This window comes from Vidua chalybeata, chromosome 16 (genome assembly GCF_026979565.1).
Source record: "Vidua chalybeata isolate OUT-0048 chromosome 16, bVidCha1 merged haplotype, whole genome shotgun sequence".
Lineage (NCBI taxonomy): Eukaryota > Metazoa > Chordata > Aves > Passeriformes > Viduidae > Vidua > Vidua chalybeata.
The window spans coordinates 14,552,984-14,579,553 of record NC_071545.1 but is presented as its reverse complement, the minus strand read 5'-3'; the positions used below and the strand labels follow the sequence as shown (position 1 = coordinate 14,579,553).

Below are 26,570 nucleotides of genomic sequence, written 5' to 3'. Positions count from 1 at the left end.
GGGTTTTGGAAAGCACAACACCAAGTTTCCCTCCGGGATTTGGGTTCCAGAGAAGTTTCCCTCCAGGATTTGGGATTCCAAAGAATTTCCCTCTGGGATTTGGGGTTCCAGAGAAGTTTCTCTCTGGGATTTGGGGCTCTGGAGAAGTTTCTCTCTGGGATTCAAAGTTCCAGAGAAGTTTATCTCTGGGATTTGAGGTTCCAGAGAAGTTTCCCTCCGGGATTTGGGATTCCAAAGAAGTTTCCCTCTGGGATTTGGGGTTGCAGAGAAGTTTCCTTCTGGGATTTGGGGCTCCAGAGAAGTTTCCCTCTGGGATTTGGGATTCCAAAGAATTTCCCTCTGGGATTTGGGCTTGCAGAGAAGTTTCCTTCTGGGATTTGGGGCTCCAGAGATGTTTCCCTCCGGGATTTGGGATTCCAAAGAATTTCCCTCTGGGATTTGGGGTTCCAGAGAAGTTTCCCTCTGGGATTTGGGGCTCCAGAGATGTTTCCCTCCGGGATTTGGGATTCCAAAGAATTTCCCTCTGGGATTTGGGATTCCAAAGAAGTTTCCCTCTGGGATTTGGGGCTCCAGAGAAGTTTCCCTCTGGGATTTGGGATTCCAAAGAATTTCCCTCTGGGATTTGGGATTCCAAAGAAGTTTCCCTCTGGGATTTGGGATTCCAAAGAAGTTTCCCTCTGGGATTTGGGGTTCTGGGGATGGAGTGGAGCAGAGGGACCATGGGCTGAGCTCGGAGCCCTCCAGGCTGGGACGAGGATCAGGCTCCCTCTGAACTCCTTCAAATCCACAAAACCCTTCACTATTCCCATGGAAGAGTGGGAATCTCAAGCTGGGATCCAGCTGGGCTGAGGGGGAATTGAAGGATTTTACACCGAGCTCCAGGGATCAAACAACTCCAGCTTTAGGTGGAATTTTGCTCTGAGCCCAAGTTGTGTTTGTCTCCCTTAGCCCTGACACCTTCCAGGCTGTTTGCACTGCACTTCCCATGGGATCCTCACCTTTTCCCAACAGGCAGGTGATGGAAAACATCCCATTTTTTTGTTAATATTCTGTGGGATGAAATCCAGCGCGTTCAATCCGTGTTTGGAGTGGAGGTGCCCGAGGTGGGCTGGGCTGACACCACCAAAGGGGATCTGAGCACCAGGATTAGGATTCCTAGAAATTATTCCCAGAAATCTCCCCATTCCTGGAGGGTAGATCATCCAGCCTCCACTTGTCCAACCCCACCCACTCGGAACATCGGGATTTTTGCTGTTTCAGACCAAAATATTCCAAAATCTGTGGAGAGTGGACGGGAAAATCCCTGGATTTGGGTGGATTTTTGTGGTTACGTTTTCCCATCCATGACAGCACAGCTCAGCCAAAGGATCTTGGAATTCCAGCCATTCCCAGCTCTGGGATTTGGGAACGGGATTTTCCACCAGATAAAATCTCCAGCTGGATCAGAAGAGATGATCCTGGTGCTAAATGCAGGGAAAACAGGGAGAATGAGCCTGGAGATTCATCCCTGGGATTCCTGGGCTCTTCCCTGGGATCCAGCCAGCACCATCAGCTCGTGGCTTCCAGGCACAATAAATTCACCCACGAGATTCTTTCAGCTCGATGCACTTTGTTAAGAAAAGAAAGAAGAACCCCGGCCAATAAAAACATCATTTCTATTAGAAATTATTCCTTCCAAACCACTGGAAAAATGGAATTCATGCAATTTATTCACTTGGCAGGGGCTGGAGTCAGGGATTTTTTTTTCAGCAGTGGTCACTGGGTTGGTTTTTTTTTTTTTTTTTTTAATCCATTTCACCGCTTTATTTTTATATTTATTTTTATACTTATTTTTAAATTTATTTTTATACTTATTTTTTATACTTATTTTTATATTTATTTTTATATTTATTTTTATACTTATTTTTATATTTATTTTTATACTCATTTTTATACTTATTTTTATATTTATTTTTATACTTATTTTTATACTTATTTTTATATTTATTTTTATACTTATTTTATGCTTATTTTTTAAATTTTATTTCTATATATTTATATTTATTTTTATATTTATTTTTATTTTTGTGGGGGTTTTTTTTTAAGTTTATTTTTGTGTATATTTAAAATTTATTTTTGTTTTTCTGCTGGGGGGGGTGGTTTAAACAGAACGGCATCCCACAGAATGGGAAAGAAAATCCCGCTCCTTGTTTCAGCCTCAGGGATGCTCTTTTCCCATGGCACACTCGACATTCCGAGGAGAGCCCGGAGTGGCTGGAGAACAGCTGGATTCAATCTCTGGGATTGATGATGCCACTAAACAACCCCAAAAGGAGCTGAGCAGAAAAAAAAATAAAGTCTGGCACGGGGAGAGAAATTTTACCCATTTTTGGAAAAAAGAGGGAGGATATCAGTGAGAGAGGGAAGGAAAAACCAGGAGAGAATCCCAGCATTGTCTTTCCAGGGGGGATTGAGTGTGTCCTTGCTTTTCCCGGGATGGATTTACCAGGAAAATGTGGGATTGCTCCCGAGGGGTGACGGTGCTGGGCAGGGCCAGGAGCTGGATTTGGGGATCTGGGTGTGTCCTGCCCCACTCGGGGTATTCCATGATTTTGTGACACACTGGGAATAACCACCAGGCATTCCAGCCCCCTTTGGGAATAACCACCAGGAATTCCAACTCCCCCTCTTTGGGAATAACCACCAGGAATTCCAAACCCTCTATGGGAATAACCACCAGGCATTCCAGCCCCATTGTTGGGAATAATGGAACCAGGAATTCCAACCTCTCTTTGGGAATAACCACCAGGAATTCCAAACCCTCTGTTGGGAATAACCACCAGGAATTCCAACCCCCTTTGGGAATAACCACCAGGAATTCCAACCTCCCTCTTTGGGAATAACCACCAGGAATTCCAAACCCTCTGTTGGGAATAACCACCAGGAATTCCAACCCTGCTTTGGGAATAACCACCAGGAATTCCAACCCCTTGGGGAATAACCACCAGGAATTCCAGCCCCATTGTTGGGAATAACCACCAGGAATTCCAGCCCCATTGTTGGGAATAACCACCAGGAATTCCAAACCCTCTGTTGGGAATAACCACCAGGAATTCCAGCCCCTTTGGGAATAACCACCAGGAATTCCAGCCCCTTTGGGAATAACCACCAGGAATTACAAACCCTCTGTCGGGAATAACCACCAGGAATTCCAGCCCCTTTTCCTCCAGGCCTGCAGCTCCAGAGGATGGGATTTGCTCCATCCTTCCCTTGAGGTGGCACAGGGACAGGGCAGGGACAGGGACAGGGACGGGGGTGGTGGCACAGCCTCTGCTCCTCTCGGATCCGGGCCAGCAGCAGGAATTGCACCAGAGCCAGGGCCCAGCTGGGCACGGAGACCTCACAAGGCCCTGGATGCAGAGGCCATTACTCATCCCTAATTATTCATTAGCTGGGAATTCTTGGCCGGGCTGGCGGATGCCCTCGTGCCACGGTGGCAGCTCCAGCCATGGGATTTCCGCTGGCAAATCCACAGGAGGGATGGTGTGAAGGGACCCCAGCTCCTGCCAGCAGGGAAAGCTGGGATAGACCCGTGGGAACGTTGGGACAGATGGAAAACTCTCTCCTGGAGCCCCTCGTGCTCCCAGAGCCCATCCCTGCAGATTCCAGGCTCAGCACCAAGGAATCACAGGAGGCAGCAGGAGCAGCTTGGGAGAAGCCACTGGAATCTGCTGGGGGACAGCCTGGGTGCGATGGGATGAATGATGGAGAGCGTTTCCTGGGAATATCCAGGGAGAGGAGCCTGCAGGCAGGCAGGAGAAGGTGTTTGCAAGGGAGGTGTTTAGTGGGTAAAATCCCTCCAAAGCCACAATTCCCACCGTGCCATGAACTTCAGCCCTGCTCCCTGTGGATCCCAAGGCCTGGATTTGGCTTTATTCCCACCTATAATTCAGGATTTGCTTTTGCTCTTCCTTTTCTTCCTCAGCTCATCAATTATCAGCTGTTGGACAATGCTTTATTCCTATCCCAGACGTTCATTTAACCTCTGCCGAGCTCCAAGTTGTTATTCCCATTTTATTCCCGCTTTATCCTGGAGTTTGGAGGTGCCCTGAGGTGGGAGAGGGGGCAGCTCCCAGCCCCAGCCCCGTCCCTGCCTCCTTTCCTTTCCCAGCCTCTCCCAGCAGCGGTGCTGGGAATGCCAGGCTCAGCTGAGGCTCTGCAAGGCTCTCGTTGCTCCAGTCAGAATATTCCAGGTGGAATATTTGGCATGGAAATCAGCATTTCCCTGGCTCCGGAGCCTGGAGGAACTCGGGGTTCATGGAGATCCTTGTGCAGAGGTGTGGGATTGGTGGGAAGGTCCCCACAGCCTCTGCACAGGGACGGAAAGGGAGCAGAGTTTTCCTTGGAGGAAAAGCATCCTGCTTTCCATCCTCAAAAAAAAAAAAAAAAAAAAAAAAAAAACCCAGAATTTCCCTCCTTTCCAGCAAGGAGAGGAGTTCTCCATGGAAAAGGAGCTGTCTGTGGTGGAGGCCCAGCTCCCACCCCACCCCAGGCTCTGTGGTTTTTAGGGGAACAATTCCTGTGGTCCATGAGGGGAGTTTGCAATGTTTACAAATCCATATTTTAACGATTCCTGGGAGCATTTCTCCAGGAAAAATTGTCTTGTAGGTTCTGTGTCCTTCAATGCTACAGAAAACACCTGGAAATCCCATCCTTGGATCCACAGCTCTGGAGATTGCTGTTATTCCCATTTCCTGCCAAACCTTTGGCATTTTCCCCTCCCTTTTCAGCCTCAGCATTTAGGGGAAAACACCAGATCCTGATTTTTCTGCCCTGGCTGCACATCCAAGGTGGGAATGGTGATTTCTGCCCATCCTAACGTGGTTTTCCCTGCTCCCCCAGGCATGAGGATCCTGGTCACGCTGCTGCTGGACACTCTGCCTATGTTAGGCAACGTCCTCCTCCTCTGCTTCTTCGTCTTCTTCATCTTTGGGATTGTCGGGGTCCAGCTCTGGGCAGGGCTGCTGAGGAACAGGTGCTTCCTAGACAGGAATTTCGCCATGTAAGTACAGCAAAACGAGAAATTCTCCATCTTTTTCTGCCCTTTTTCCCCCACCTTTCTCTCCCTTTTCCTTCCTTCTCCAGCAGGGGATTTTTCTGTCCCCTGCTGGAAAAATCCCAGCGCTCAGCAGGATCCTTTTTGTCTGGAAAAAATCCCGTTTGTCAGCAATTTCCTGAGAGTTTTGTGAATTCCTGCTGCACCTGAAGGACAAGGATGGGAGCGGGCTGCATTAGCTCTGCCTGAGATCCCCGACTCTGGGAGTTGGAGGATTTAGAACAAATTCCCAGCTCTCCAAACAGTTCAGGTCACCGAGCACACCCCAACCCCTGGCAGGGGCTGGTGATTTGGAGATGCAGCTGAAACCCAGAGATAAATCCTTGTCAGGGGATTTAAGATAAGAAACTGGATGTGAGGAGCATTAAAATCATTTGGAGGCAGCTCTGAGTGTGGGACAGGCGTCAGGGACGGGCAGGACCTGAATCCTTCAGGCTGGAAAACACCTCCAGGCTCATCAAACCCAACCTGAAAGAGGCAAATTTCCATTTGGGCTCTTCCAGGCTGGGCACCTGTGTGGAGCAGCCCCTCTGATAAGAAACTTTCATTGCCCTGCTGAGCCTCACCTTGAATCCCCCCTGCCCAACCCCCTGATCAATTTAAGCCCAGCCCAGGCTCTTAGTCCTGGTTTGGGCTGTGCTCCTGGTGTTTGCTCCTGAGCTCTCTGGGTAAATCCTGGATCTGGCTCATCCTTTGGATCAGCCTGGGCTCAGAGTGGGATTGTGGAGGTGCTGCTGGGGCTGGGATGGGCTCCTGGCTCATCCCAGGCTTTGGGGCACCCCTTGCTGCTCCCTGAGCTGGGGCTGTCGTGCCCCTGCCCCTTCCCGGGGGTGAGGACACACCTGGATGAAAACCAAGCACGGAAAAGAGGGATTTTCCTGGAAAAACCCTTCCAAAGGCTCCTGTCAGAGATGTCAGCGGCTCAGAGGTGAGGAAATGCCCCAGCCCAGCTCTTAGGGCAGCTCTAACTCTTGGAGAGGAGATGGAGCCTGTAATTACGTCCCTGGGTAATCATCTGCTGTCTGCGCTCGGATTGTCTGCAAGACAGGCAGGGATCATCCCTCAGGTCCTGCTCCTGCCTCTCACTGCTCGCTCCTGGGGCTCCCCCAGCCTCTCCCTGTCCTCTGGACCAGCTCTGGTGGCGTTTATTCATCCCAGCAGAGTGGGAAAACCCGTGGGTGTGATCCCACTCCCCCTCCCATGCCCCAAACCCTGCCCTGCACCCCCAAGCATCAATTTGCCGCTCACCAAACCCCTCCACGCTCAGCTCCACCCCGGAGCTGCCATCCCCAAGCCCAAATTTATGCCTGCTCGGGTGGCCCCGGTGCCGTAATTAACTGCAGCGAGCCCCTCTCGCTCTCTCGGAGTCAGGTTTTTAAACGCTCGGTGATTTTCGGCGAAGCGGAGCTTTCAAGATGAACCACAGGGGAAGCGTTCGCTAAGCACAGACATTAAGCAGCAGTTATGTAATGGCCATTAGCAGCATCAAAGGCCTCGCAGGATTTTTCTTATCAGGGCTTGCTCCTTGTCGGGGAAGGTTTTGGGATGAGCCGTGTTTGAAGGGGTTTGTCTGGGATCGCCTCCTTCCCCCTGGGGTGGGTTCTGCCACCCCCCAGCTGTTGGGCTCAGCTCCTCTGGTTTATTATCCTCTGGAAGATGCAGCATTCCAAAGGAATTTCGGGAAAGTGGGGTGCCCATAGGGCCGGAAAATTCCAGCTTCTAGCTCAATGTCAGGAGAAATGTGGGGTTTTCTGGTGCCTTCACCCCGAGTGCTGCTGCTGGGTTGGGCTCTTTGCATTAATTTTAGACCTGAGAAACCCAGCAATGATCCAGTCCCTGCATTTCCAGCTCTCCCTATTTCCTGGAGCTCGGTTTTAGGGAAGTTTTAGGGAATCCAGATGCAACTATTCCCATTTTTTTTTATAATTTCTGACTCATTCTCTCACCCAGGCATCAGGGCATGGTTCCCCCCTGCAGTGGCTGTTAACACACCAGCAGCAAATTGTAAAGGAAAAAAAAAGGCATGGAATGACCTGGAAAACACTTCAGGGTTCCATCTTCCTGCTGTTGGACAGGTCATGGAATCCTGGAATGGGTTGGCTTGGAAAGGACCTTAAAGGTTCTCATTCCACCCCCTACCTTGGGCAGGGACACCTTCCCCCATCCCAGGCTGCTCCAGCCCGGCCTCCAACACATCCAGGGCCGGGAAATCCACAATTCCTCAGGGCACAGAGGTTTCCCAGCCCTTCGGGAGGCTGGGAGGGGCTGGAGACCCTGGCTCTGATTTCCTCTGCAGCCCTGGAGACAGGGAAAACCTGAATTATTGGAGGGTCTCCCCTTGGTGCTGCTGCCAAACCCTCCCAGCTGAAACCCAAACTGCTTTAAACAGAGGATCTGGGCAAAATCCAGGGGCCAGCAAGGCAGGGTCCTAACCCCAAATTTTCTGGATGAAAGGAGGTGTGAGTGAGCTCCCAAACAGCTGCTTCAAATCCAGCTTTGCCCTGCTGCGTTCTGCCCTGCAGCTTCCTGCGCCTTCAGCTCTTCCAGAGGCATCAGATGGAAGGACTGACTTTGATTTTTGCCATCATTCTTCTTTCCCCATGGAAACCTTTTCTTTTCAATCCCCCTTGCAAGTTGGCAGCTCGGAGTAGAGCAACTATTTTTAAGTCGAGCGCATTGTGAGAGAAATTTGGGGACTTTTTTGGAGGTGCTTTGGGAATTTCTGCTTTTCTCTCCCTGTCTTTCAGAGCTGTGCTGTTACAGGGCTGGGATGAGGTTATTTAAGGATTTTTAGTGGGGATTCTGAAGGAATTGCTGGGTTGTTGCAGGAGTGGGTTGGAACTGGGTCTCTGCTCGTTTGGGACATGGGAGAATCTCTCCCTCCTCGCCCAAAGTGATCCTTCAAAACCTGGGATTGCATGGAAGAGCAGCGCCAGGACGGGCTGTGAGGGATGCCAGGAGATCCTGGCACTGGGAGCTGCAGGAGAAACTCCCCAAGGACTCTTTGGTGGGAAGGAGGAAGGTTTGGTGTGCCCTGGTGGGAAGGACAAGCAGAGCCAGCAGCTCCGGGGTGACATCTCCAGGATGGTTTTCTCCCCCTCGGGCTCCTTCCCACCCTCCTGAGCTGCTCCCGGTGGAAATAAAGGAATTGGGTCAGGCCCAGCCTGTCTGGGCTCTTCTCCTGGGGCTGCTCCTTGTGCTGGGATGCAGAGCAGCATTTCCCAGGCCAGGAGCCTTTCAAGGAACTCAGTGGCTCGGAAGCAGGAGAGGGGAGGGAGCTGGGAAGTGTTTTGTGTTTCTCTGCTGCCTTGGGACACTTTTCAGTCTTGATTAACTCTTGAGCTGCTCCGTGTTTTTGGCTCTGGGAGCAGGCTCAGGAATTTGTCTGAAAGGTGTTCAATTGCTCCTGGTGGCATTGCTCAGCAGGATTCCCTGGGAGAGCAGGGAATTCATCCTGGGTGCTGAGCTCCTGCCTCCTCCTCCTCTGCTCCCCCAGCTGGGGCAGGGCTGTGCTCAGCTGTGCCTCAGTGGCTGGGATGTGTGCATGGGATGGATGGGCTGGGAAAGCTTCGGGGGGAGGCTGGAGCAGAGGATAATCCAGTAGGAGTGGGAGAAAAGTGGATTTTCCTGCCCCTCTGTTGTGCTTCCTGCGCATGGACGTGCCGAGGGACAGAGAAAGGGAAATCCAGGAGATGAGCAGGGTTGGGAAAGGCTGGGAGAGGGGTGTCAATCCTCCCTGGTGGATAACAGATCCATCCTGGGGCTGGGCTTCTCCTGTCTTTCCCCCGGAGCTCTCCTGATTAGAGGGTTCATTAGCGTTAATGAGTGCACTGTCTCTACCTGTTGGCAAGGAACAGGGAAGCCAGGAAGAAGTGGCTGATCCTGGCAGAACTCATCCATTTATTTGGGGGATATTGGGGATTTCCTCATTCTTGTTTCTCATTCTTGCTCTCCTTTCTTCTTTCCCCCTTTTTGGTTTTGCCAGGGGAAAAAAATAAAAGGGGAAAAGGTTTTAAGGAAAGGTGTGAAATTTGCAGTTTTTGCTGCCAGTTCGGGTCCCTTCCCCCCTCGCTGGGTGGTGCTGGAGCTTCCCACAGGAGTGGCTTCTTCCCAGTGGGAAGGACAGGGAACAGGGGGCAGAAAGTGCCCCCCAGGTGACTGATCTTGTCACTTTTAATTCGGAAATGTTTTTGGGGACAGCTGCAAAAGCCAGGAGAGCAGAGGAAAGGGAGGATAAAATCCTTCAGAGAGCAGCAGAACGGAGCCAGGCTTCACCCACCCCTCCTAGCAGAGCTGGTTTTTCTTTTCCTGCTCAGATTTTCCTTTCCCAGCCACCAAACTGCTCCAGATTCGTGCCCAGATGTTCTCTGTGCAGCTCCTCAGACCCCAGCCCGGGGCTCTGTGATCTCAGGGAGCCGTTCTTCATCCCAAAACTTCCCAAGTGGAGACTCCTGGGACGCACAGAGCCCCTCAAGCTGTGGGTGCCTCATTCCAGTGGGATGGGGACTGATCCTGTAGTTTGCCTTTTGGGAGCTGCAGTCACTTCTCAGGTGCCTCCTCTCTGCTCCTTGCTTCTTTTCCCGAGTTCTCCAGCTCTTCCCAAGTTTTCCTGCATCTTGGTGTGTTTTAATCCTCTGTTTAATCCTCCCAGTGTGTGGCACTGCTGGGTGGTGTCTGATGTTCTCCCAGACGGCTGCTGCAGCTCCTGGCCCGTTCTCCAGCCTGTTTCATATGGAAATTTCCTCCCAGGGAAGGCAGCTGGTGGGAGGGCAAGGAAAAGGCTTGGGGAGGAAAAACATCTTGCAGGTTTTTGTTGAATCCAAGGCCCAGAAACAGCGCAGGTGATGTCACAGTTTAGTCTGGAGCTCTGGGGTGTGCAAGGACGAGCTGCTGAGCACAAAGAATTCCCAGGCAACAACTCCCAATTCCCAGGACGTGCTCCTCTTCCCTCTCCCATTCCTGCAGCTGATGAACCCTCCACACCCACCTCAGGTAATTGGATCATGGAACAGAACCAAATTCCCCAGGGAAGTCGCTGAGGGCTGATTTCCCTCAGCTCTGCCCTGCAGCAATTGTTCTCTCCTTAAAGTGCAGCCGCAGAGCGATTCCTGCTTGGCTCCAGGGTTTTGGGGAGCAATTCCAAGTAATTGTCTGGAATAGCACTTGTTAAAGCCAAATCTTTTCACCAGATAGGGACGTTCAGAGAGAGATAAAAATAGAGCTGTCCTGGCTGGAAGAATTACCTGGTTATCTTCTGCCCACATCTTTTATAAAGTGTGTGTTGCCTCTCCCTTATCTCCCGGTGATTATGGAGCAGCTGGGATCCCTGGAGCTGGGAAAGCACTGGATCAAGTTGGCTCTGGAGCAATGGAGCCCTGAGTGCTGCAGGCTCTCACCAACACCGAGCACACGGCCCAGAAAGTGCCAGACCTGGGACACAACTCGGGGAAAAGCAGCTGCAATTCCAGCGTTTCCTTGGCCAGGCTGGGACAGAGCCATCGGCTTTATCCAAGCCAGTTCCATCAGGAATGCAGCAAGCACGTGGTTTTCCCATTAATGTGGGCTCTTCCTTTTTTTTTTAGAGTGCAGAGGGAGTGGGAGATGGCCTCTGCCTGGGTCTCTCCTTGTGGGAGCTCAGCCCCTCATCAGAGGGGCACAATTATTGTGCCACCCAAAGAAATACCTTCAGATCCTTCCAGAGAGCCCAAAAGCTCCCTGGATTTTGGGGGAGAGCCTGATCTGCTGGGATTTTCTCCCCATCCCCTCTCATTTCATGCTTTTACCTGCTTTGTTTGCTTGAGGGGGAAAACTCAGACTGCTCTTTACAGGGGAGATCAGCGGGGGGGCCTTCCAGGGCGTAAAATTTGAATTTTAAATTTTGACAGGGACTTGCTGAAGGGTGGAGGGATAGCAACCAGCACCTTTTCCTGCTGCTAAAATCAGGGATGAGCCTTTTTTTTTTTCCCCCTCATCCTTTTCCTTCTTTCCCCCCCCCCCCCCACCTCTCCAGGACGTACAACCTGACCTTCCTTCACCCCTACTACCGGCCGGACGAGGCGGAGGAGAACCCCTTCATCTGCTCCTCGCACCGGGAGAACGGGATGCAGAGGTGCTCCAACATTCCCAGCAGGAAGGAATCCAAGGTGGAGTGCACCCTGAGCATGGAGTCCTACAGCCCCAGCCTGGGCAGCGCCGAGCCCAGCAGGAACTCCTGCATCAACTGGAACCAGTACTACAACATCTGCATGGCCGGGGACGTGAACCCCCACAACGGAGCCATCAATTTTGATAATATTGGATATGCCTGGATTGCTATTTTTCAGGTAGGATCCTCCCAAAAATGGGATTTTTTTTTTTTTTCTCTTGGTTTTGTTGGGGTTTTTTTGGGTTTTTTTTTTTTTTTCCTGTTGATTTCCTGGGTTTGGGTTTGTTGGTTTTTTTTTTTTTTTTTTTCCCCTCGGGAAGGTTTTGGTGAATGCAGCAAAGTTGGAAGGGATTTGCTCAGCCCTGAGTGAAACTGCAAATAAGGAAATGGGGAATGAATGAACCAGGCAATAAATGGTGCAAGAGAGCATTTGGAGAGAAGAAACTTTTATTTTGAAATCATTTGAAAAGAGGGGAAAGAACTTCTTGGAAGCAGCAAAACTCATGGCGAGTTCCACCTCTGCAGATCAGATAAATCCCAGGGATTTTTGGGAGCAGGGTCTTCATTGTTGGAGCATCAGGAAACTGAAAGTGCTGGTGAGGTTTTTGAGCAAGATTTAATTTTGAGGTAAATGAAGGAAGCTGGCGTGGCTTAGGCTTGGTTTTAAATCACAGGGTGAGCCTGGTGAGCATGGAATGCTGGAAGGGGGAACAATCCGTTCTGGCCAGAATTCCTGAGAGGAAATTCTGCCCCCAGGGAATTTCAGTCTCCTCAGAAAAGACCAAAGTGCTTCTCGCTGAGATTGGGGCAGATTTTACAGGTGATAAAACTCTTCATAAGGGAAGGATTTCCCACAGATTTTCATGTCCAGAGGCTGTGGTTTCCCAGGGCTGCCCCAGCTGGAAGATCCCCGTGTTCTTTCCCATTTTTAATGTGCATTTTTCAGTGTTCCAGCATTTCTTTGGCTCTGGCTGGGTGTCCTGGTTGATTCAGTCCCCCCGAAGTGGAGGTGACATCTGTTCCTGGAGCAGAATTCTCCTTTGAGCTTCATTAATGAGGAATAATTACTCATCCAGAGCTCTGTGTTTCATTTATGGATTTCCTCCCAGTTCCATGTTGTCCATGAAGTTCCTAACTTCCAGCTTTCACCTGGGGAATGTTTGCTCTCAGCACCTTCCCTGCTCCTCAGGAGCTGCCCTTGGGTCACAGTGCTGGTGCCAGAGGCTCAGAACCAAATCCAGAGGGGTTCAGGCAGATCCCACTGGGATCTGAGTCCCAATTTTCCCGTTGGGAAAATGCTTTGGAATTAGTGAGGAAGAGAGGAGCTGCTGGCTGCTAGTGAGTGCTGGATAAAGGGAAGAGGGAATTCTCCTTTTCCTGCTCTTTGAGGGATCTGAGGGATGTTCCCACCGGGTTCCTTTTCACGGGAAAGGGACACGGAGCAGGAGCTGGAGCTGCTGGAGAACCAGAGGGGCCCTGCTGCCTTTTCCCTTCCCTTCCCGTTTTCCAGGCTGCAAATCTTCATTCCATTTGATTTCTTTTGCCTTTAAAAGGCTCAGTTGAATTTCAGGAAGGACCCCCAGCCCCAGGAGAGGTTGCAGCTGATTCCTTTGGGCAGCACAACGTCTGGCAAAGTGGGATCTCGTGTCCTCAGATGGTTTTGGCAGCTGCCAGGAGGTCGATGGTTCGTTTCAGCGCCGCTCAGGCCATCCAAGGGCTCCAGAGGAATTCCAGCCAAAACCTCTCCTCGTGTGTTTATTCCTGCTGGAAGGCAGGGCTCATTTTTTAGGAGCTGGGAATGATTTAATTCCAGGTAAAGAGGGCAGCAAGGTGCTGGCTCAACCTGGGTGTGGGAAGCCATCAGTGCGGGAGGTGAGGCGCTAAATCCAAACAATTGCTGGAAGCAGGGAACATTTAGCAAATAAATCCATGGAATTGTGCTGGATGGCAGCAGGCCAGCATGGGATGAGGGCTCTGAGGAAGTAGTGCAGAAAGTCCAGCTGAAGATTTAGGAGCTCTGAGCTTCCCTGGGGATGGTGTTGGGTTACTGGGATGAGGCAGGGCAGGATGATGAACCCGTGGCTCGGTGCAGGAGTTCTGATGTGGGGAGAGCCCCGAGGGCTGGCAGCTCTCCCGTGGGAATCGTGGCAAGCTCAGGATTTATCCCAAGGGACATCTTGGGTTGTCCAGCCTGGGAAAGAGGGGCCCTGGAGGGAGGGACTCTTGGAAAGGGTCTGGAGTGCCAGGACAAGGGGGAACAGCTTCCCACTGGCACAAGGCAGGGAGGGATGGGATCATGGGGAGGATGGTGAGGCCCTGGCAGAGGTGGTCACATCCCTGGGAGTGTCCAAGGCCAGGCTGGGATGGTGGGAGGTGTCCCTGCCCACAGCAGGGGTGACACTGGATGGGCTTGAAGGTCCCTTCCAACCCAACCCATTCCATGATCTGGTGTGGTTTAGGAGCTCTCAGAAGGGCAGGGGGGATAAAATGAGCCCCACAGGGGAGATCCAGGAGGAGCTTTCCAAGTGCAGGAAGTGCCCAGGAGCTTCCAAGGGCAGGTTGATACCGTTCGGACCACGAATAAACCAAACCAAAAGCAGAAAAAAAAAAGCAGAGTTTGCAGAAAGTCTGAAGATTTCCACTCCAGAGCATCCAGCAAAGTCTGCCCCAAGGATGGGTGAGCTCTTCCAGCTGCCAGAACTGAGATTTTAAAAGACATTTCTTTCAGTGGGAGTGACCCTGAACTTCCCTGAGCCAGGACAGGTGACAGCAGGAAAACAGGGAAATGTGTTGTCCACCTTCCGAGGAGCAAATAAAACCTGGTGCAAATAAAAAAATTAAAAATAATCAAGGGAATGGCTGAGTGCTGTAAAGGATGATAATTCCTTATGTAATCCTGAAAGTGATTCATGTGTTGCTTCCCCTCATTTGTTGTGCAAGAGGTTAATTCGTGTCTGTATTTGTTACAAAGGCACGTTCTGTGGCAAATTAGGTGAACTAATTAGCTTATTACAGACTAAATGAAAGGAGATGGAACCTAAATTAACTGTGAGGTTTGGCGTGATGTGAGGATCCCTTTATTGCACATGAATTCCAGCCCCAACAATCCGAGCAGTAATTACAGGTATTGTTGTCGCACGGCAGATGATGAATTGCCCACCTCAACACAGTCCAATTTAATTGGAATTACTGACAGTCCCAGTGCAGCAACCAAAACCTTCCCACCTCCCTGACCTGCAGCCTCGGGGTGGCCAGGCCTGAGTGCAGAAATCCTGGTAAAAAAAAAGGGGGATTGGGAGGCTGGAAGTTTGGCAAGAAGAGATATTTAGGCTGCTTTGCAGAGCAGAGTGGATAATTTCACGGAGGATTTGTAGGAAAGCAAGGCCTCTGCTCACACTTTACTCCAGGGGTGATGCTTCTGGCAAAAGTTGAAGGAAAAAGTAGTTGCAGGCAGGTCCAAGAGGAATGGTTTTCCCATTGGCTGCAGCACTGGCCAAAGGTGCTGTTAATCCCCTCTGCTCCCCCACTCCCAGGAGTCCTGCAGAGTTTGGGAAAGAACCAAAAAGCTGGAACGGAAGGAAAAGGTCTGAGGTTTCCAGCTGTGCCCAAAGTCATTCTGGGGCTGTGTTTTCAGGAGCTGTCACACCGGCTGCCCGTGTTTTTAGTGTTCATTGAGCAGAGAAATTCGGGATTCGGGACCAAAAGGAATTTTTTTCCTCCAATGGCTCAGCCTTTAAATTGGAGAGTGTGTCAACAACGCTTCTCTGTGCTGAATTTGGCAAGAAAAGAGTTTGGAGCTTTTCATTCCCACTGCTTGGAGATGATGCTTTGTCACTCAGCTCAAATCTGTTTTGGATCACCGAAAATATTTCCCTGGAAATGACGGGGTTTGAGCTCTGTTGCTGTTGCTTTTTTTAATTTGGTCAGCCAAATAAACAGCACTTGCTGCATTTGAAGAGCTCTCAGGCTGAATACCCCAGCTAAAAATATCCAGCCCTTTTCAAGCAGCTCGGAGTGTGCTTCCAAGAGGGATTTGTTGCCTTTGGAAAATCTTTGTTTTGAAGGTTGGGTTGAGGTGTCTCGTGTAGGACAGGGCAGAGAGGCCACCCTGATGCCAGGAGTGGTCCCATAACCTATGGGGGTGCTGGATGGAATTAAAACCTCCTGTAGATGAGGTGTGGACTTCCAAAGCTCTGGAGTTTTCTGAGAGTTTCATCCAACCTCAGCAATGGATTCCTGTGTTTGGAGTAGGAAGAGGAATCCTGCAGCAGGCCCTGGCTTGAACTGGAGTCCAGTCAGGAGAGCAAAAAGCTGCTGGTTTTGAGGAACATCAACAACTGATCCAAGAGAACGGCTGGAGCTGTGTCAGGGAGGTTTAGGTTGGATTTTAGGGAAAGTTTCTTCCCCCAGAGTGTGCTGGGGCACTGGAACAGCTCCCCAGGGAATGGGCACGGCCCCGAGGCTGCCGGAGCTCCAGGGGGGTTTGGACACCACTCCAGGCATGCCCAGGGTGGGGTTGTTGGGATGTCAGGGTTGAACTCTGCTCCTTCCAGCTCAGGATATTCCAAAAGTCCACAGTTCTCACAGGGAAATCTCACTTTGCTTCAGTTGCCCCAAATCTGCTCTGTGACCTTTCCCCTGAGCCAAAGGTGCAGCTCCTTCCCCCTGAATTCCCAGCCTGCGACCCTGATCCTCCTGGATGTGATTTGGAATCAGCTGTAAAATCCCCTCGGCTGGAAGCAAAGATCTGAGCCTGCCTTTCCTTCCCTTCCTCCCCCAGCTTGGCTCTGCCAGAAATCTGGGATTTGTGGGGCTCCCTGAGCTGCAGCTGAACACCTAAACCCCTTCCCTTTGCCAAGGATCCTTCACACAAACCACGGGGACACGGGATCATCCTCCCAGCAAACCACACTCGGGAGTGTGGGCTGGGATGGGATTTGCTGGAGCAGCAGCTGAGGGAAATCAGGGAGGCTTTTGCTGTCGGATGAGGGCCTTGCATTGTTCACTGTGAAACAACAACAATTCACCTTCCCTTTGGAGCCAAACTTGGGATTTGGGCTGGTTTTGATCCCACAGCTACAATTCCATGAGGTTTTGGGTGACGAACAACAGCATCAGTGACGTGTCTGACTTCACCCCACGCTTCATCTCCCACTTTGCTTCTCAAAATCCACCAAGAACTGCCAGCACTGCCCAGGCATCGCATTTATGGGAACAGGTTTGACAGGTCAGGAGCCCAAGACATGGAAAGAAGCACAATTTCCTTTTTTTTCCCATTATTTAGGGCCACTTTTCAGAGCAGATTCCTGCTTTGCAAGGCTCAATTTATAAAGAAACTACAAGGCTTCGAAGCGAAAGGAAAAGCATCTGTTCAAAGGATGTTGCTCAATGTAATAAACCTGTTTTTCTGGCCACAGAGGTTCCTTAACGAGATGTTTCGGGAGGAAATAATTAAAATTGTGACGTTGGCTTCAAAAATAGGGATCTGATTATCTGCCAAGCTCGCTCTGCCTGTGGAATATTCCCTGGAATCTTCACTGGGCAGTGCTTGGGAGCCAATTCCATGTTGCCCAAGAGGGTGGAATTCAGATAAGAGGCTTTCAGAAATGGAGGCTAAAGGCCTTATAAAACTTCCTGAAGCCATCAGGGTAATTAATAACTCCCACAATTTATAGCACTGGATCCCATCTTGATAAGTTTGATGAAAATAAAATATCAAAAAAGCCTGGCAGCAGGGCCCGGGGAACGAGGAGATAAAAACTAAATGACCCCAAACGCTCACGGCCATCCTCAGAGTTGCTGTTGGGTTCAGGATAATTGATTTGGATGCAGATAATTCCCATTTTTTTACCCCCCAAAGGACTCAATTTAGGCCAGAGGAAAAGCGGCTGAGTGCAAATTAGGGATGTCAGTCAAGATGAAGTCTTCACATGTGGGTTTCTCTGGGTTTCCAGAGCATCTCCTGCCTCAGCCAGGCTCTGAGCTCAGCCAGCAGCTGCAACCCTGGAATCAGGAGGAATTTCTGGTTGCCAGAGCTGTATTTTATCAGGATTTTAATAAGGGAGAGATGCTGATCTTGGGTGCTTGCTCAGGGAGCCTGTCACTCCAAATGAAGTTTGTTCAAGTAATCAGAGCAGGGAAATCTTGCCATGAGACAGCTCCAGGCTGGAGTTTTCTGTGCTCTGCACTGGGTTCTGATCTTCCCTTCAGGAAGATTTTCCAACCTTCCCTCGACTGATCCGTGGCACCTGGAGGTGGGTTTGGAGCTGCAGCTCTGGCACCAGCCCTTGGTGCTTTCTAGCAGCCAGGAATCCAGCCCTTGACTAGTGGAAGCTGGAGTTTGAACGAGGTTTTCTCCCCTGGATGATTCTTTTTGCTCTTTGTTATCTGACACTGAAGCAAAAAAAAAAAAAAAAAAAAAAAAAAAAAAAAGTCCCGCTCTCGAGTCGGCTGCAGCCAAGAACTCGCAAAGATTTTGGCAGAGCTCAAAGAAAAGAGGGTTCATGATGAAAACTTCTCGACACAATAAAAGAAATCGTTCTGTGCAAGCTCTGAAGTGACCCCAGAAAAAGCAGTGCAAACCTGCTGCCTCCCTGGGAGCACCGAGGAGGTCTGAGTTAATTGCCAGCGTCTTTAATCTCCATTTCCCTCGTGATTTGCACTCTGGAGTTTTAGATTGACTCTGATTAGCTTGCCTAGAAGATCTGATTCTGTCCCCAATTACTCTCCTATAAATCAGACGAGCATCTTTATTACAGCTGATGAAATTACTGTGGCATGAGCAGAGCAGGGGGATCAGAATCAGCGAAGACCTAAAAAATTAAATCTGATTGGGTTTTGTCCACACTCACCCTGCTCAGGGAGTGTTCGAGCCAAGCATCAGTGAAATCAAAACCTGTCTGTGTGTTCCCCTGAGGGAGTTTTCTGTTAACTTCTTGCAGTGAGGGGAGAGAGAGAAGTGGACAAAACAGAGAGATTTACTGGGATTAATGAGAGAGAAATGATTTATCCCAACCCTGGGGAAGGGGTAAAGAACTGGAGGAGCAGGGAAGGACCTGAGCATCACCCAGGAGCTGAGTGGGGTGAGAGGACAGCCCTGTTCTCCCTGTTTCCCCAGGTGCCTCCTCTGCCCCAGGTGTGGAGCACGAGCAGCACCTCCAGCACCACCCTGCCAATCATCTTCATTGAACCCCCCAGCTCTGGCCCTGCAGCTGCTGATTTTCCTGTGCCTTGCACATCTTTCCCACCAGAGCGGAATTAGGAGCGAGTTCTCACCCTCTTAATCTCGCTGATAAATAATTGTGGGGTGCCTTGGTGGGAGCTTTTGAACTGGAGCCTTTGGAGAGGCTTTTAATGGGGCTCCGTGTGAGCAGGCAGGGCTGGAGCCGGCTTTAATCACCGAGAAGGGATTGCCCACATTGGGAAGCACCAGGAAGGTGCTCCAGGGCTCTGGGAGACATCCCTGGAGGGGCAGTTAAGCTGATTAATCAGAGTGGGGATGGAGAGAGGAGAAAGTTTCTCCTCAGTGGAATAAGCAAAGCAGTGCTGAAAAAAAACACATCCCGGAATTCCTGAGGGCACGGGGAGAGCTGCTGGTTCTCCCTCATGGAATCCCACAGGGCTTTGGGCTGGGGAAAAAAACCCCTCCAGTTTGGACAGGGACACCTCCCACTGCCCCAGCCTGCTCCAAGCCCATCCAAGCTGGCCTGGAACACTTCAGGGATGGGAGCTCAGCCGCTCTGAGGAGACACAGGCGGGATCAAAGCAGCAAACCTTGAGCAGGTGCCCCAGTTTGGCTTCCAAAACCAGTTAAAAGCTTTAGCTGGGGGTTTATAAAGCAGCTGTTGGCAGGTCCTGGTGCTCTGGTTCCCGCTTCCACCTGGGCCTTGCTGGGGATGTGCATTTTTTTCCTTGGATCAGGGAAAAAATGACCTCGGGAAGTCCTTGAAATCCAGCAGGGATGAGGCTGGAAGGAGCCCAGCCCTTGCAGGTGGCTGTGCACGTGTTGTCCTGCATTTCCCCAGAGCTTTGGCATTAAAAACACCACTGGATGTCTGGGAGCCTCCTCTTGCCCAGGAGGGCTTGCTGCTCCTGGATCCTGGATCCAGGGAGGCCAGGAACGAATCCCCCAACGGGTCAAACACCAGGACAAACCCCAGAGGTCTCTTTGTCCCCCCTGCTTTACAAATCAGCAGTAAATAACACAAATTCTAATTCCACCTGGAATATCCAGAGAGCTGGATGAGCATTTTCACCCTCCAGAGGAGGAACAGGGCGTGTTGATTGATTTTTGTGGGAAATGCTGCCTCTCATGCAACAAAAATATCCCTCCAAGGGTTGGTGGGCCCTCGGTGCTGGCTCAGAAGCCCTCAGGTAACTCCTTTTTTCTATTTTTTTTCTTTTTTCTTTCTTTTTTGCTTTGTGTTCAATGGGTTTATTCCATTGGATTTGAGGATTTCCAGCTAAATCCAAATCCAGTGTAGAGGTGCATCCCATATTTTTGGGGTCCCTGGGCTGGTTTTTCATCCCTCAGTGGGAATGGCTGGAGAACTTTCCTGTGCATGCAGAGGGAAGGCAGGGAGGGAACCTGGGCAGCACAAAGGAAATAATTCCTGGGTAAGGGGCAGAGATTTGGTGTCACCTCCCGGCGTGATCCCCCTGTTCCCCTGCAGGCTGTGGGAGGCTCAGCTGTGCACAGAGCCCTCACAGAGCAGGGACCTGCCCCAAAAGGACTTTGTTCTCCAGAAATGTGCTCAGGGAGGGGCAGGAAAGGGCAGCAGGGGTTTGGTTGCTTGGCTGTTCCTCACGGATGAACACCCAGGCAGCTTAACCCCTTCCCACTGGGAATAACAGCACCACGGGGGAAAGGGGCATAAAGAACTGCCACGGATTGATCCCTGGGGTTAATGATGAGTAAAGAATGCTCTGGGGTTTTGTCAAAGCTGCTCGTGGCAGGACAAGGGGCAGTGGTTTTAAGCTGGCAGAGGGCAGGGTTAGGTGGGATTTGGGGGAGAAATTCTTCCTTGTGAGGCTGGAATGAAATTCCCAGAGAAGCCGTGGCTGCTCCAGCCCTGGCAGTGTCCCAGGCCAGGCTGGACAGGGTTTGGAGCAGCCTGGCACAGTGGGAGGTGGGATGGATGGGCAGGGCTGGGATGGATGGGCTCTGAGGTCCTTTCCGACCTGAACCATTCTGGAATTCTGGGAAGCAAAGCTTTGCTGAGGGGTGGCTGCTCAGCGAGGCTGGGATGTGGAGGAGCAGCAGAGGTGGGAGCAGTTTGTAAAAGCTGATCAGAGCTGATCCCCGCGGGCCTTCAACAGCCCTGACACGGGGAACAGCTGCAGAGACAAATTTCACAAATGATCTCCTCCTTGGCAGGTGAGCTTGGCTGGTTTTAGCTGTGCTGCCTCCTCACTCAGTGGGGTGAACCTCCACGAGCTTCCACACGGGAGGAAGCTGGGAAACCTGCTGGGAAAACATTTGGGATTGAGGGTGAGAAATCCCAAAGAGGCAGCAGCAGCCCCGAGCTGCTCTGTGGGTTCTGATGGTTTTGTGAATGTGGGGTCGTGTCCTGAAGATCCTTATCCAGGAGTTTCCTTTGTTCCTCAAGTAAAAAAAAAACCCAATGAATTCATGGATTCGTGCCTGACTTCCCTGCAAGGTTTTATTCACTGCTTCAGGGTTTATGGATCAGCTTTTGGGGACACACCAGGCAGGAAATCCCCCTACACCCGCGAGGTCTCAGCCTTCCCTTCCCACAGCAATTCCCTCCCTGCAAACATGGTTTAAATCAGGAATGATGCCACTGAAACTGGGGCAGGAGCAGTTGTGGGGTTTGCCAAGACCCCCTCAGGCTCACGTGGGGTGGTGAGTGGGGGGTGTCACTGGGAGACAGGAGCTCGGATTCTGATGGAAATTGCAATTCCAGGACGGAATTTCAGCTCTAGCAGCAAGCCAGCACTGGAAGTTTGGGGTATTTTATCTAAATAAAAAGTGTAAATTACGTGGCAGAGCTCGCTTTGCTCTGCACACAGCCTGGGTGGTGTTAATTAAACCCTCAGCTGCTTTTTTTAGTGGAAGGAAGGCTGAGAAAACGAGCCTTAAATCAAGTCTACATTTAATTAAAGCCTCTCTTCCATTCAGATGCTCTCCCACTATGATAGTGGTGGTGCAGTTGGAATGCTGAGCCAGGAGGACTCAACGAGGAAATGGGGTTTGCAGAAACAAAATTAAGTTAAAAATGTGGGAACTTTCTGGGTTACATTACAAAACCAGCAGATTTAGGGAAAACTCCAGATCTCTGCAGGGAAAGAGGATTTTTTTGGTGGGGATTTTAATCCCTCCTTGGAATTTCTTTGCTTCAGAACCAGTGTTTCGGGTGGTTTGTGTGAATGTTTCATGGTTTTAATTGTACCAGGTTCCTGTAGGAACCTCAGGCCAGTCCTTTGGCCACACTCCTTCTCTCTCAAACAAACTTGGGATGGATCCCAAGAGTTTCTGTGGAGGGATGGGTGCCTGGCACTATGGGAAAAATTGATATTTAACAACTTTTTGGGGTGACTTTTGTCCTCACACTCTTTTTCTCTGTCTCCCCGTAGGTGATAACCCTGGAAGGATGGGTGGACATCATGTATTATGTGATGGATGCACACTCTTTTTACAATTTTATATATTTTATATTGCTTATCATAGTAAGTATGACTTGGCAGATCCTCCTATTCCTTATCCTTGGGGGGTGAAGTTGTTCCCTGTTTTTTTTTCCACAGGGAAGAACCAGGTAGGATTCAGGGCTTTCCCTCCCTCTTGCCCTCCCACTCTTGGTCTTGTCACCTGGATGTGTCTGTGCCCAAAAATCCGGGTTTTTCCTCCTCAGTGTGCCAGAGGGAGCCTCGTTTCTTTGGAGAAGAAACCTTTGAATTTCACCTGGAACCCTTTAAATAATAACAATTCTCATAGCAGCAGTGCACCTCTCTGAGCTCCCACATTCCTAAAAACCAAAATATCACCAGCTGGAGGTGCTGGGGGTTGTCTCCAGAAGCTGCCAGTCCATCTCCACAAGGTTCTGGTTTTCCAAAGGGCACAACCTCCTCCAGGAAGTGGAAAAATGAAATATTTAAGGCAGGAGGGGAAGGTATCACGAAGATTTCAGGCAGGATGTGGGATGGAGGTGTTTAAAAGTTATTTTTGTGACTGGACAGTCCTTCCAGGTAACCCTGTCCTTGTCAGGGTGGGTTTGGAGGCCTTGGGAAGTCCAACCAGTTCCCAGCAGCAGTGGGAAAACCTGGATGAGAGCAGGGTGAGAGTGCCCTGGAGCAGTCAGGGATTTCTGAGCTGGAGCCATGAGCAGAGATTCACGCTCCACTCCCCTGAGCTGTTCTCTCCAAGTGGATCCACGTGGAAAAGCCAGAGGGTGACTCCTGCCCAAGTCAGCTGGAGCTGGGAAAGGCACCTCTGCTGCTTCTCTGGCAGCCTCCAGGCTGATGTGACACTCTGGAGAGCAGCACCACAAACCATCTCCACACAGCTCCCCTGAGGATTCACCAGACAATTCCAGGTTCAATCCATCCATGCCCAGGGCCGGCCTTGCCCTGAGGTCACTCCCTTTTCACCCCCTCAGGGCACCAATTCCCTGCTGGGAGCATTTGGCATTTCCCTTTGGCTGATTTAGGAACTCGAGTGGTGAAAAATCCCTTTGTGGGCTCCACAGCTGAGGGGAGGATGCAGCTTTAGGTCACGTCACATTCTTGTCCTTGGGACTTCATTTTGAGAACTTGGTGTCACCCAAGAACGTGTCAGCTCACCCAGAGACTGAATCAGCCCCTCGGGAGCACTGAGTGTCCTGGAGATGCTTTTCTGTGTCAGGGAGCCACAGGAGCACCAGGTCACAGGTCCACGGGCCCTGACTGTACCCCCAGAATGATTTCACACTCTTTTGGGGTGTGAAATGATTGAAGAAGAGAAGAGGATGTTTCAAACCAGCACAAATTGGACTTGAAATCATCTTTCCCTGCAGGTTGGCCGAATTTCAGGAAAAAGTTCTTCACGGGAAGAGTGATTGGGGATGGTCTGCCCAGGGAGGGGGTCTGGAGTCACCATCCCTGGATGTGTTTAACGAGACCAGGAGGGGAAACTGTGGCACTCGGGGCCATGGTTTGGTTGATGAGGAGGTGTTGGGTCAGACGCTGGACTCGATGATCCCAAAGGTCTTTTCCAGCCTGGTTTGTCCTGTGATTCTGTGAATGTCCAAAGCACCGTTGTGCTGGGGACCGTGTGTGTTTCCTGCACCTGTCTGAGCAAATGTCCCTGCTGAGAGGAGAGGAGAGTGGAGAAGGCTGTTGCTAAAATTATTGATCATGCTTCAGAGCAGATTTAGCAGCTCAGGCACACGTTGACAGCACGTTTGGCGAGCAGCCCCGGGATTTGGCGCGTTCGGGAATCCCAGGATTGCCGAGAACCGCGCGTGGCGGCGAGCAGCTTCCCTCACTGCCTGCCATCCCTGCTGACTCCTTCCCCTGTCCTCCCCACCAGGTCGGCTCCTTCTTCATGATCAACCTGTGCCTGGTGGTGATCGCCACCCAATTCTCGGAGACCAAGCAGCGGGAGAACCAGCTGATGCAGGAGCAGCGGGCGCGCTACCTGTCCAACGACAGCACCATCGCCAGCTTCTCGGAGCCGGGCAGCTGCTACGAGGAGCTGCTCAAGTACATCTGCCACATCTTCAGGAAGGTGAAGAGAAGGACCATCCGCCTCTACAACAACTGGCAGAGCAAACGCCGGAAAAAAGTCAACCCCAACAGCGGCGGCGGCGGGCAGAGCCAGCGGGGCAGGAGGAGAATCACCTCCATCCACCACCTGATCCACCACCACCACCACCACCACCACCACCACTACCACATCAGCAACGGGAGCCCGCGGGGGCCTCGTGCCAACCCCGAGCTCTGCGAGCTGGAGCTGCAGGTGATGAAGCCGGGCCGGCAGCTGATGCTGCCCCCGCCCGCCTCGCCCAGGCCGCCGGGCCCCGCCGGGGCCGTGCACAGCATCTACCACGCCGACTGCCACGTGGAGGGGCCCCCGGGGGGCTGCAAGGCCACCGGTAGCCCTGTGGGCAGCAAAGCGGCCGGGCTGGGCAGCCACGGCGGCATGAACTACCCCACCATCCTGCCCTCCCCCGGCGGCAAGGGCGGCTCGGCGGCGCTGCCCAAAGGGAAGAGGAACGGGAGTTCTCCGGCGGCCGCGGGGAACAGCCCGGGGAATCTGGGCCTGGACTCGTACGGGAAGCTGCAGCAGCTGGTGGGAGAGCATGGTAAGGGCAACCGAGCTGGGGTTTTTTTTTGGGAGGAGGGCAAACGGCTCAAGAGCCGAGGTTTTAGCGGCAGCCCTGCGCGGAGCTGAGGGTTGGGATGATGGGAGTGTGCTGGGGCCAGAGGTGGGACACGTGAATTTTTGGATTTACCGTCATGGGTGGTCCAGGCCACTGCTGGAGGCCTCTCTGCTGTGGCTACAAAATCAGGGCTTGAGCTCTCGTGTGCTTTGTGATGTCCTGGAGGTGCTCCCGCTCTTCCCACCCAAAGCCAGAGCTCTGCAGCCCCTGGGATTACACCTCCAGTGGATGCTGGAGCTCCAGCAGAGAGCCCCCAGGGGCTGGGAGGTGGTGCCTGGAAGAGGATGAGCAGGTGGAATCTGCAGGAGAAGCACAAGATAAAGCAAACTGAGACGTTTAAAACAGGCAGGCACCGAAAGAACTCGAACCAGACGCTTCCAGTTCTGCTCTGATGGGCCCTGGAGCCTCTGAATCTCTTTTTGGCAAGGAGGAGCAGCAGTTTCAGTGCTCAGAGGACGTGTGGAGGGCAGGACAGGAGCAGAGCTGCACATCTCAGGCTTTCCCTGTGTGCAGAAGAAATGTGCAAGTGAGTTTTCCTGCAGATTTGGGGCTCCATTCCATCTGGGGAGCATTTTGGGGAACTGTTCAGTGCCTCTGTCCCATCCTCTGTGCACAGATGCAGCCACCCCAGCACAGGCAGGGAGGTTTTATCTCCCCTCACATATAAATCACCCACTGGAGCAGTGATTACACGCAACACTTGGATTTCTATTTTATAAAATGTTTTTCCAGTCCTCGTGGCTGGAGCTAAAAGCTGCAAAATACTCTTAAGCCCTCCAACAGTGAAAAGTCACAAAGATCCAGCTTCTATTTTTTTTTAATCTCTTTAAGCCAAACTCGTCATTTGGTTTTTTCAATGCCTGTGTTTTCCAAAACTGTTTATTTGCGTCTGCATGGACACAAATATTTATCCTGGTGATGGATGGGCTGAAAAAATACCAAGCCTGGCTTGGGGGTGTCACAGGAAAGCTTGCTTGACAGAGAGTTCGAGAGCCTTGCCTTTGTTAATTTTGTTGTTTTTAAGGACCACACAAAAGGGTAAAAGTGGATTGTTTATAGGAACTGCCTCGGGCAGGCGCTTCCGAACGCTCGGGAGCTTGGCACGGGGGGCAAGGTTACTGCCAACAGTTCTGTTGTTCAGCGAGGACTTTTTATAAATCACTGCTTCATCCTTAGCTGTGCCAATTAATGAAGGTTTTTAGGAGAATGCGTTTTTACCTTGAGATAAAAACCCAGGCTCTGCAGAAGGCTGGAACTGGGAAAGAAAGGAGCAGGAAGAGCTCTTGAAGTCAGACTTTGGATCCTCCTGCTTGCTGCTGGGGTCCTTTTTAGGAGAAGAAAGGCCCAAATCTCAGTCCCAGCTGTGACATCCCCGAGCCAACTCAGTGATTTAGGAGATTCTCCCGCAGCCTGGGGTGGTTCTTTGAAAGCTGGGATTAGATTGAGTTGTCATTAATAATGCAATTACAGTGTCCTCTTTCCACAGAGGGACTTCAGCCCAGAGGATGCCAAAACGCTTTAAACAAATCTCCTGGAATTGTTTTGTCTCTTCCAGAAGTGTGCTCACAGCTGGGAAAGGCTGGAAGGAGGGGAGAGGCTGCTCATCCACCCCTGGAGGGAAATGGGCTGGGGAGGGATTCGGGGCAGACCTGGAGATCCTGGGAGTGCCCAGCTCTTCCCTTCCATGGATCTGCCTCTTTCCAGGCCCTTCTTCCCACTCAGCCACTCCTGCAGGGCTGAGTCGGGGTCAGTTCTGCACCAGGAGTGATGGATGTGGCTTCCAGGGGTGCTGGATGTGACTTCCAGGCTTTGGGATGATCTTTAAGGTGCCGGGGTGGAGCTCTGCCAGGCACAGCCCCCAATTCCCATTCCTCCATCCCTAAAACTCAGCAAAGGAGCCACGAGCAAGAATCCCAAGCTCTCCCCAACCCTCCCTCAGCCTTTTTTGGGG

The 26,570-nt window shown here is 51.3% G+C and overlaps 1 protein-coding gene across 2 annotated transcripts in view; it reads left to right on the top strand.

Annotated features, from left to right (window-relative positions):
• Positions 1-26,570, top strand: part of CACNA1H (calcium voltage-gated channel subunit alpha1 H) — a 112,754-nt gene that overhangs the window by 7,585 nt on the left and 78,599 nt on the right. For both annotated transcript variants that reach the window (XM_053957282.1, XM_053957281.1), the window contains exons 4-7: positions 4,882-5,041; positions 11,106-11,418; positions 21,837-21,929; positions 23,767-24,541. In XM_053957282.1, the coding sequence (XP_053813257.1) occupies positions 4,882-5,041; positions 11,106-11,418; positions 21,837-21,929; positions 23,767-24,541 (1,341 nt within the window). The remainder of the gene's footprint in view (positions 1-4,881; positions 5,042-11,105; positions 11,419-21,836; positions 21,930-23,766; positions 24,542-26,570) is intronic.